This window comes from Eupeodes corollae, chromosome 2, assembly GCF_945859685.1.
Source record: "Eupeodes corollae chromosome 2, idEupCoro1.1, whole genome shotgun sequence".
Classification (NCBI taxonomy): Eukaryota; Metazoa; Arthropoda; class Insecta; order Diptera; family Syrphidae; genus Eupeodes; species Eupeodes corollae.
Window position 1 is genome coordinate 53,326,023 of NC_079148.1, and position 12,480 is coordinate 53,338,502.

The 12,480-nt window shown below is 29.7% G+C and overlaps 1 protein-coding gene across 3 annotated transcripts in view; it reads left to right on the forward strand.

Moving 5' to 3' along the window:
- Positions 1-12,480, forward strand: part of LOC129945619 (teneurin-a) — a 609,733-nt gene that overhangs the window by 508,144 nt on the left and 89,109 nt on the right. For all 3 annotated transcript variants that reach the window (XM_056055457.1, XM_056055458.1, XM_056055459.1), the window contains 2 exons: positions 2,333-2,479; positions 6,063-6,270. In XM_056055457.1, the coding sequence (XP_055911432.1) occupies positions 2,333-2,479; positions 6,063-6,270 (355 nt within the window). The remainder of the gene's footprint in view (positions 1-2,332; positions 2,480-6,062; positions 6,271-12,480) is intronic.

A 12,480-nucleotide genomic window follows, 5' to 3' on the forward strand; every position in this document is an offset into this window, starting at 1 on the left:
ATTTTGTAGATGTCATTTAACTATACTTTGTGTATGAGTATATGTGTGTGATGTGAATGTCTAACGTATGTGCTGTGTATAGTAGGATATTCCTTAGCAAGGACCTATACTTTACTTTTTACAAACCCCATTACACAATACATTGAAGCATAACTTCCGTACGTTGGTTGGTCGAATTCAGTAAAATTTTAACACGAAATCAATTTTTCATCGTCTTCATCCCCCTTGAGTATATATAAATATGGTTAAGTGATGGGGATAAACATCATGACTATACTCGTACACAGAGAGTTATCTTCTTCTAAACTTTTCCATATAAGCTTGAGGCTTTTAAAAGTTTTTTTTTTTTTTTGCCGAAAACGTAAGTTGACACATGTTGTGGGTATGCCAACCACTTCTTTAAAAAACAGAAACAAAAATTGGGAAAGCAGCCTGTCGATACCGTTTCTTCTCCCCTTCCTTTTATCCAAGGAGACATTTTTTCTATTATTTTCCTTTTTTACGAATAGAAACCGCAACATTGCAGAGGCAGACAAAATGTAGGTATATGTGGTTTGTTTGTAGGTACACTTTTGTAACAAATTCCTAAAACAAAAGAGAAAATTGTCAAAACCACGAAAAATGCCAAATAAAAGTCGAAAGGACGAAATTTTGCTGAATAGTCCTACGAGACAAAAATAAAAATCAAACACACAAACTAAAAAAAAACACACACACACAATTTCGGACAGAAACCATCTCTTTTCGAAAAGTTTATGCAGTAATCGCGAAAAAATATCTAACAACACTAAGTGTTGTTGGTGTGGAACATGAAAAAATGCTGCAACGGCACCTATAGGACATAATACAAAACGAACTACAAATTCTAACGAGCCTAGAAGTTATTTTCCTTTTTTGACAATGTCTTTTACAGGACATTCCCTAAAATTTTTTCGGCGTGTGTCTGTGTGATTTTTTTACATTCCGCGACTTGATAGCAAACCTAGAAACATTTTCGGTTGATCTAATTTTATTTTATTTTATTTTCATTTTTTTCAGCTGCGAAATTTTGCAATTCAGTTTTCAACAACAAGTTATCTACCGTTATATTTTATAGGTATACTTTTCAATTTTGCCACAATATTTATAGCAGACATAGATATGACCACAGGTCATAATGTTATATATACATACAAGGTATGCACTGTATTTTAATAGATACGTTGACAACCTAACCATAATCTAATTTACAAGACATTCTCCCCCAATGTCTGGTCTCGGGAAAATTTTGTATTCGACTTTTTTTCTCCAGCTCTCATTTTCATTTTATTCTTAAATTTTAAATTAAAAAGACGTAATAAGGAAAATAAAATATCTAAAGCTGAACAGTCAAACTATAGTATTTGCAATTTCATATTTTAAGTAGGAAATAGAAACTTTTCCCTCATATGATTCTACAAAATGTTGACAAGTATACAACATATAACTCATAAGTACTTAGATTTGGAAAGTTCAGCGTTTGTAGTTATTAAAATTAAGCTAAAGAAATCAATTCAATTTTGTAGTACCAAAATAATACAGAGTCAACCATTTTGCGGTTTCAAAAGTAAACGTAAATAAAACACATATAAAATATTTTTTTTTCATGATTTTCTCTTTTATTATAAAGTTTGAACGTTGACATTATACTACAACCATTGATTCTTTTGAGATAATTTTTGACCACTTTTTGACTCATCTTAAGTGATATCTCATACCGCCATAACTACCATAACTTAACGAATGTTAGTGCTTAAGTACTCAAGAGTTAAAGATTTATCTGCACAAATGCGGTGTCAAATCGCATAAATAACGAGAAATCCAATAGCGATATTTTAAGCAATATCTGTAACCAATCTATTTTCTTGAAATTTTTTCACAATTTTTCAATTGCTTGCGTAGTTGGACGATTATGTAAACCATAATCTTTTCTTAAGGCACGATATGTGGCTGTGGCAGAATCACCATTTTTGTAGTTGGTTTTAACAATTATGTTAGTTAGGCGATCCATTTTAAAAAATGTCACACTTTCAACTGAATATAAAAAAAATGCTTTGACAACTTACTTTGGCAGATGTTGAATTCCCGCCCTAAACTTTTGAAACTAGGTAAAACGTTATAAAAACGACCTATCCATATACGGTAGTTCTACTGTCTTTCGCTTAAGTGTGTGTTCTTTATTATGAATGCTTTTCATAACACACACATAAATACTCTGTTTTCCTTTTTTAATAATGTTTTTTTTTTTGCTTTTTTCTGCTTTTAAAAAAAATAAACATGCAAAATAAAAAACAATCTTCTCTTGAACTTTTAGCTGGATGTGAAAACGGTTGTTCCCGACATGGTCAGTGCACTTTGGAGGATGGTGAATATCGATGTGATTGTATTGAAGGATGGGCTGGTTCAGACTGTTCAATTGCACTGGAAATGAACTGCAAGGACAATATTGATAATGATAACGGTAAGTATTGCACTCATAAAATTTATTATGACTTTTGGTTGAGATTATTATCGAAGTTTTTTTTTGGTTTCAAGCAAACAAAAGTTCTCCAATGACTTTTGTTATTGAAATATTTATTAACGTTTCTTTTTTGTTATTTACCTTAAAGTAGTTGCATATGGTGTTTTAACACACGAAGTATAGTTCATTCCATAATTTAATTATTTTATTAAAATGCATTTTTGTAAGAATTGAAACAAAAGCGCAGATTAAAAAATGTTTGTTGACATATTCCAAACAAAAAAATTCCGAACATAAAATTGAAAACTGAAACTATGTATTGAATCACCACCTGTTTAGAAAAGGATAATTTCATTGAAAAAAACTGAAACATAAAAATATTCCAGTGATACCCTGAGCAATGAAGGTAGAAACCTGAACTCTCTCAAGCTTTGATATTCATTTCATTTTCAAAACAAAAAAATATTAGCTCCATCTTTTCAACAGAAATGTACCTATACAAATTCAGGAATTTATATTTGTCAATAACCTCTTGAGAAATCCTTAGAATCCTTTCCAAAAACCGCAAAGAAAATATGCAATACTGTTTAAGCCTTTTTTACTTCTTATTTTTTTTAAATCATTGTTAAAAGGATTATATTGTAGTACATACCACAATTATCAGACAATATGCCTTACCAGACAACCAACTTGCGGATACGGATATCTTAAGTTTCAATTGGTGCGAGACTTTTCAAAAACCTTAACACAAAAAAAACAGAGCCGAGAAGTGCATACCTATACAATAAAATAAGTATTTTAAACACATATACCTATACTAATACGAGTATAACACTGAAGTAGGTATGGAGTTCCATTTCAACCTTTTTTTTGTGTTGCTGAGTATATTGTACGATTGACATTTATTTCCTTTACATTCCTTGAAAAAACAGACTCCCTTTACCCAACTGTGTAGCGTTTTACCAGTGGTAGAAGCAACAACAAGCTTCCGCATTCCACTACAATTCCTTGAGTGCATTTTCAATAAGCGATGTCAAGCACAGTTGGGGACCTCGTCCTGAGTGGTTTGGAGAACCTGCATTTAAATTGATTTCAATTTTAGTTTCCACCCCTCGTTTGTTTGTCGTCGACAACGAGGATGGTGGAACCGCCATCACCAATGATAAAACAATAACAAAAAAAAAACGACAAAACAAAACACAACACAAGAAACCAAAAAAAAACAACAACACACTCCCTCACTCACACTTTTTGAATTAGCCCTCGAAACTTAATGTTTGACATCTTTCTATTTCGAATAGGGGGTTGCTTTTGCTTTCAATGTATGCTTAAGATCCGCTATCTATCTCTCTGGGGTTTGTGTTCTTCAACTGAAAGTGTCAGGTGGGAAAAACAAAACACTCACGCTATTGAAGGACCCTAAGGAAAAGAGTGTGTGTCACACCACCCCATATAAAAAATCTATTCGAATCTGCCACCCCTACCTACCCTACATGCATACCTTGCATACCCCATTCAAGCTTAAACACAACATGACAATAAGAAGCTGGCTTCTTATAGCAGGTCGAGGATCCTTCAAAGGATACGAGGAGTATTCAACATTCAAGGGTTCATCGATTGCGGTGCCATTCATTATTTCCTCCAATGGGCTCAATATACACTTCGTCGAGTTTTTTGATATGGTTTTTCGTTTGAGGTCGGATATTTGTGAGGTAAAACAACAATTTCTTCCGGCTTTCAAACTTGCACAAGCATTCATACATATGAGGTCAAAGAGAAGATTCTTAACCGAACCCATTTCATATATGTATAGTCTCATATACCATATATGGTATGTACGTCTACATATACCAATTAACAAAAAAAGGATACTCATCGTTGAACGATTTACAGGACAGAATCCCATCAGATATAAGCAAAGACTGTGGTGGAAAACTTACTGTATAGAAAATGCTGTATAGATACTGAAAAACGGCACCAGGGAAGACTTGCTCGGTTGGTTCTTGAACGAATTCAAAAATACCTAAGGGAAAACCAGGAGTGAATTCTTTTCATTCCATTTTGCAGTGTGTGTCAATATAGTGAACATTTTCTTCCCGAGAGGTACCAGAATGAAATTTGTTCGGAAATGGAAAATTTTCTGAATAGCACAGTTGTTTCCTTCACTTTTGTGTATATTTTTGTGTGTGTTTGTTTGGTGGCTTCTTACTCCTTTTATTTTTTAGACAAACTTCTTTTTCTTTACTTAATTTTCGTTTTTGCAATGGTGAAAGCCCACAAGGACACAAAAACGAATTCTCGTTTGGTGCTGCTGAAAAACCTTCAAGTCGCCTAAGTTTTCTGAAATCCATTTAGAAATACTCCTATCAGCATTTCAGTTAGTGAGTCGAGAAGAATGCAGTATCCATAGGTACAGCAGAGAGTCTTGGCACTTGTGGGAGTCGAAGGCGATAGGTATGTTAAGCCAACTGTATGTTTCCAATGACGATGTAGACGATTGCACCAACGACTAAGGAGTTCTTTTTTTTCTTTCAGTTTTAGTTTTTTTTTTTTGTTGGTCCTTGTTTGATATATCGAATATCCTTGTTTATTCTGCTTTCCATTTTGTTTGCACACAATTTGAGCACAAAGCGAGTTTCAGTTGTCAAATAACACAACACATTGCAATTTCGATTTTAAATTCGCTTGGATTGCTCTTCGTTTACCACACCAACAGAAACGGCATCATCGGGACGAACTAGGACCCAGAGAAGTATATGGTATACCTACCTTATACCCTACATGCATTATACATCATGTGTGATATGCTAGTGAAACATGATTTCGTTCTCATGCTCTAGTAAGTTCCTCTTCCATTCAATGACTTAACTAAAAACAAGCACGATTTGGTATTCATGGTTTTTAATCATTCGACCGCAACGTGCTCACAATCGCAATACATCACATAAATGTCGTGGTCAGTTTTATGAAAGATCTTCGAACAAAATAACCACAATGCATTTATGATTGTTATTGTTGTATCGATTTCAAAACAAAGAAATTTATTTATTAACATTTATTAATAAATATAATATGGGTCAGTAATGTTCTAATTGTTTGTTTGGATTGTTTTTTTAAAAATACAATCACCAATTTATTTATGGTTTTTAAATAAAGTCGTAAGTGTCAAAATGATGATATTAATAATAAATACAAAATTCAGACAGATTTAAAGACACGACTTATTCCAACTCCCTTTCCAGCGTAATATACAATCATTAACAAATTTTCTGCAAACCATGGTTAACCCCTTTAGTTTAGAAAACATGCTTTAGATCTAGGGATGTTTATCTGCAGGCATTCCTATCGTTTTAAATATCTTCAAAAAAGATCATAGTAACTACTAAAAAATAAATTTGTATAAATTTAATAGTATAACATTTTTTTGTGAATATTTTGCAATAAAATTGATTCAAGTATTGGCTCTAAGAAGGATAATATTCTTAAAGTCGAAGATTTTCCCAAGCAATTAAAAGCATAGCTCTTAAAAACTCATATTTAACTATAATTACATAATATTAAATTTGTTTCTTTTATTTCAAAGATGGAATGACAGACTGTTCCGACAGCGAATGCTGTTCGCATCCAGCATGCTCTGAACATATCATGTGTCTTTCATCTAATGATCCAGTTGAAGTGCTCCTACGCAAACAGCCCCCATCAGTGACGGCTTCATTCTATCAACGAGTTAAGTTTCTAATTGAAGAAAACTCAGTTCAATCATACGCCCACATGGATGAGTACAGCGAAAAGTAAGTCAATCAGTTTTCATTTTTTCTTATACATAAATTGTTTATATCCGAAATTGATTAGTATATTATTATTATATAAATTATTTGTTAATAATAACAATGATAAAAAAAATGATAACAACCGTTTGCCCTGTATCAGGAAAATAACATATTTTTTTAATTAACTTTATAAAAATGCACCTTAATATAATCAAGAATATTTACTTTTATTAATGAAAATTAAAAACAAACAAAAAAAAGAAATATTTTTTAAAATGGTGCAATGAAGAGAAAAAGCTCAAATTTAATTTTAAGTTTTTGATTATATATTTGTTTTTTCTTATGAAAGTGAGTAATATTACTTTTTTTTGGAAAAAAAAAACACATTTAATATCAAACCCTCAATCACATCCTTTCAATCCTGCCCGCTCCCCTCAATGTCGTCTATCATTTATTTTCAATCGTATGAACAAATGATTGTTTATATTTAAAAAATAATTTTAAAAAAATTAGAAAAAAAACAATAACACAAAGTTGAACCTATTTACACAATAAAACTTAATTGTTTAAAATGTATACTTTTGCTTTCGTTTTATTTTAAAAAATTCATTTAGCTCTTGTGTTTTAAGATTTCAAATTAAAAAAAAAAAACTAAATTGTTTCTTGTTATTTGAGCTTTTTCTTTTCTTGCCTTTGCATTAGGAAAGCAATTTGACATTTTTAAACTTATTTTTATATATATTTTATTTTATGTGTATCTATTATTTTATTTTATTTGTTTAATTTTGTGTTTAAAAATAGGTTCAAACAATGAGGATCTTAAATTTAAAATATATATATAAAAATCAAATACAGAATGATAGCACTTCATTGAGTATGTGTGTTGTCTAATGTTTAACCTCCTTGTGTTCGTCTTACCCCTCTTCATGAGCATATAAAAAAAATACTAATAAAATACGTACAAAATACAGAAAAAAAATATCTACGAATAGTATTTATACAAAAAACAGGCTAATATAAATTTATATATTTTTGTTTTTGTTTTCTTAAGTTAATGATTTATTTTAATTTTGTTGTGTCTTATTTAAGAAAAAAAAATATAAAATTTTATGCAAATCGTTTAGTCAACCTTTTTGCGTGTTATTTTGTTTCAGAGATAGTTTCCTATCTTTAGTCTACCAAAAGAAAAAAAAGTCCTTTATGCTTTATTTGCTTGCGATAATTTTGTTTGTTTATTATGTTTTGTTTGTGTGATCCTTTCATTTTAGTTTTAGTTTAAAGAATTGTAACACTTTCGTTTTTAACTTTTAACTTAGAGAAATTTATTTTTTTTTTCTTATTTCAATATAATCTTTTCCCCCGAATGGGCCGAAGAACATCAACAAGACTTCGTGTGTCCTTTTTTGTTGTTGTAATTATTTTCTTTTCAACAAATAAATTGTAAAAAAAAAACAAAGAAAAAACTCAAATTTTCGGAGAGTTAAAAACTAAACAATTAAAAAAAAACTTACAAGGACTTGAAACAACTTTCGTACCATGAGAATATTGCAATTTGTCAATATTTTTATATGAGAGAGAAAAATCTAAACTTGAAGGACACTTCTGGTATCGCTCCAATATCTGCTCATTTATTGAGAATTAAATTTCATTTGATATACTAACATACTTATATATAAGCAAGAGTGCAGCGTGTGAGTGTTTTGTATTTGTCTTAAATGTGTGTCTATTTAATTTTTTATTATTTTATTATTCAATGTTTTTGTTTAACAAAATTTCAAATAAAAAAATGACCAATCCAAAAGAATCAATAAAGATTTAGTTTCTCAATTAAAATCACATTTAGTGATCAACAGCGATTTCAAGCCAATCTCAAGACTATTTGCTCTGTCAGCTTTAGATTATTAAAATTATATTTTTATTTTTCTTTCATTAAAAAGAATGATATTTTTCTTTTTTTTTCCATAAACTGACATAGCTGAGGCATTAAAAACTTTAAAAAAAAATCAATTTCTATATTATAACAAAATAAAACATAAAAATGCAAAATTTTGTGTTGTTTACTTAACTTTTTTCCTTTTAATTTTTGTCCTGTCTTTTGTGTCCCTGTTGCTGTGGCTCGAAACTTCATGTTATGTGACAAAATCAACTGAATTAACCATAAAATAAAAAATATTCGAAATACTAACAAAATATCATCCAAAAAAAAAAAACAAAAAACTTAAATAAAAATCAAAATAATCACCAATAGTCTATTCTGGAGTTCCTTTACACCGTGGTAAGTCTGAATGACTGTTACAGAAAAAAACAACTCAATCGAACACAAATTATAATAATTATTTAAAATTAACAAAAAAAAAAACAATACAAACAGATACACCTTTTGTGTTTAAGTTTTAATCTGCCGGTAAATCGAAAACAATAATTTTAAAGCACGATTTTCACAATATTATTTTTCAACAATTTTGATTTTCCTTTTTCGCATCCAATGTACAGGAAAAAAAATTAAATAAATCACAATACTCTTGAGTTTTCATCAATTTTCCAAAAAATTAATTCTTTTCCTTTTGTTTCAAACTTTTTTCACCTGTAAGATAATTTATTTTATTTTTTTTATTTGTGGTAAACACAATAATTGCAAACAGTACTTAATTCATTTTTAATAAAAAGTAAAATGTGTTTTGTGTTAGTGCCAATAAATGTGTGTGTGTTTTATCATTTTTCTGTGAAATTTTTATCAGTAGATAATATTGTTTTGCAAATCTATTTTTTTTTTAATTTTTACTAAACTAAATAAATTTTAACTTACTAACACAATAAATTTGTTTTCATTTTTTATTTATGTTATTTTTGTGTTTGAAATTTAAAAAAACTTAAAAAAAGTCAAACTAAATCAGAAGGGAGATATTCAATCACAACAACAAAAAAGTTCACATAATATTTTCTTTCTTAAAATATACTTTTGAAATCGATTTTAATAAATACTTAACACAAAATACAAAAAAAAAATATTTTTGTTTTCTCAAATCGTTCTTAATTTTTAGTTTCCATCTTTATGTTATACTTTGCTAAGACATATTAATTCACCAACATAATTCACTATAAACATTTTTTCAAAAATATAGAATATCAAAACTTTAGGTGCAGTTTAAACAAAATTTTCTATTTGCTTTTTAAAGATTGAAATAGAGACAAATCATAATAAAATGAAAATATTTATTTATTTTTCTTTAATTTGTTTTTATTTTTAATTTTATAAAAATGTAGATCGATAGTTACTACTTTTAACATTTTATTGTTTTTGTTTTGTTCAAAAATAGTATTACCATAAAAAAGAGTAATGATATAACAAAAATATCAAATGAAAGGAAGAAAAAAAAAACATAAAAAAAATATATATAACATGAAACTAATCCTTATATGTTGAAACCCTAACACTTTGTCCAAATGTCCCAATTGTCTGCGTCTATATCATTTGTTTTATCTGTTCAGTCCACATAATATACACACAATCATAATTTCACACAAAATATCAAAAGAAAAGAAAAATATTAAAATTTAATTTTTATTTATTTTTATTTCATTTATTGGAATAATATTAAGTTGTTTTTTTTTTTTAATTTAAATATGCAAAATAGGGTTTTGATTTCAAAAAGTGTGGTATAAATTTTTGTATCAATGATTTTTATAAATTTAATAGTGACATAATTGAAACGGATTTCAATTCTTTGGGCTTTTTTGATTTTTGTATTAATATTTGATAATCATGTCTATGTGTTTAAAAAAATAAACTTTAATATATTTTTCTAAATTAGATATAAAATAAAAATGAAATAATATCTTATATAAAATTAAAATTTCTGAAAAACTTTAAAAATCGTTACTATTTATAGTTAAGTTTTTTAGTAAATATTTTATTTTTAGGAAGAATTATGCATAGTATAATTTTAAATATTAAGCTAAGTTTAAAAATTTGTTTTCAGACTATCTAGTGATAAAAAATGAAATGTTCAATGTCCTCCAATGCAGGTTCTTATATTTTCAATTTTTTAAATTTTTTTAAAGAAAGCGCCGCCTAGTTATAGTTTTGGTTAAATCTTGTTTCAAAACTTTTCATCTGTAACTAGCTTGGCTTAGGAAACCACTGATTCTTAAAATCGTTTTGTGTAGAATTTCCTTAATTTAAACCATACAAAAACGATGCATTTGACTTTGCTCATGTTTAAATAATAAATTTAAATTTAAAAAAAACTTGTTAATAATCACTCAAATACGATTTGTTTAAACTAGGTTCAAAAGATAACTTAAAAAACAAGTAATGAAAATTTATCTGTCTTAATTTCACTCAGATTTTCTTTCCTTTTTCGATATAGCAAATTTTTGTGTAAATTGTTTACATTTTTGGCATTGTCTGATTTTTCACTTTGTATGTATATAATTACAGGGTTATCCGTTTTGCGGTTTCAAAAGTTAACGTAAATAAAATACGTGTCAAATATTTCGTTCATGATATTTTTTTTATAATAAAGTTTGAACGTTGATATTAAAATAAATAAATTGGGTGGCGCAACAGTCTGTTGAAAACTAGGGCCTAGTGATTTACAACTCTCAACCATTCTTGTGTGCGAGTGCTGTTGTCAGCGATGGAGGGGACCTACAGTTTAAAGCCGATTCCAAGAACTACTCTTGGAGAATTTGTCAATTTCTCGCAAGAGACACTACTAGTGACAAAAACTTTGGATGGCATTGTCAGGGATCGAGCCCAAGACCTCTGGCAAGACAGTTTAACCGCACTTACCATCAAGGCACGGGAACGTTGATATTATGTGCGAAAAACTACATCATTTACAAGTTGTTGGAACCATCGATTCTTTTGAGATAGTTTTCGACCACTTTTTGACACATATTGGGTGGTATCTCAGCCATAACTTGACAAATGTTGGTTTTTAAGTACTAAAGAGTTAAGAGTTAATCTGCATAAAAACGGTCTTTCGAGTAGCCCCACAAATAAAAGGCCAGTGGTGTTAAATCACATGATCTTGGTGATCAGTAATATCGCCGCTACGAGAAACAACGCGCCCAAGAAATGTCTCTTGTAATAAAGCCATATTAGCACAAGTTGCGTGACATGTGGCACCGTGTTCTTGAAATCACAAATTCTTCAAGTCTTATTCTATAATAGCAAGCAAAAGACCATAACGCTCCAGATTGACGGTGACATTCGTTTTCGAAGAAGTAAAATGTAATCACCGTAGAACTACCTGTGGCCAGATGGTTAGTGTGTTTGACTGTCATGCCAGGGTCTAGGATTCGATCCTTGTCTATGCCATCTAAAGTTTTTTTCACGATTACTGCTTCTTGCGAGGAATTGACAAATTTTCCAAAAGTAATTCTTGTCATGAAAAGTGCTTTCTCATATTTGAAACTCGGATTCGGCTTAAAAATGTAGGTCCCCTCCATCCCTGACAATACTACTCACACACAGGAATGGCTGAAAGTTGTTAGTCACTAGGCCTTAGTTCTCAACGGACTGTTGCCCCACCCAATTTTTTTATTTTTATAAGGTCCAATCACAATTCTAGACCAAAAAGCACACTAAACAGTGACTTTTTGTGGTTAAATTTCTTGAGGATTTTCAGAACCCCAAGTACGACAATTTTGCTTATCAACTATGCTTCAGTTGTTGTGTGAACTAGACTTCATATGGATGTAGGTGCAGATCCAAATGCAAAATAGGCCATAAAATGCCGTAAGACAGTCCTTTTACCCGTGAACGACGAGGAATCAACACATTCGGGTCTTCAGCAACACTTTAACTTACATCAGCGATATTTTGTGTGGTACTACGGAAACGATGTTAAACAGACCTTACAATATGTGTAACCAATCCAGTCTAAGACAAATTTCTTCACAATTTTGTAAAGTTGAAATGTAAACCATAATCTTCTGCTAAAGCACGATATGTGGCTGGGGCAGAATCACCATTTTTGTAGTAGGTTTTAACAATTTTATGCGTTATTCTATAACTAAGCGATTCATTTCCGAATTGTCAGACTTTCAACTAAAAACAAAAAATTGGTTTAACAACATAGTTTGACAGATGTAAAATTCCAGTACTATACTTTTGAAACCAGGAAAAGGATAAACAGTTATTTCTCATTTTTTCTATTATTCAAAATCATTAAAACCATAATGGTACGTTTTTTTTTTCCATAGATATTGTATACATTTTTT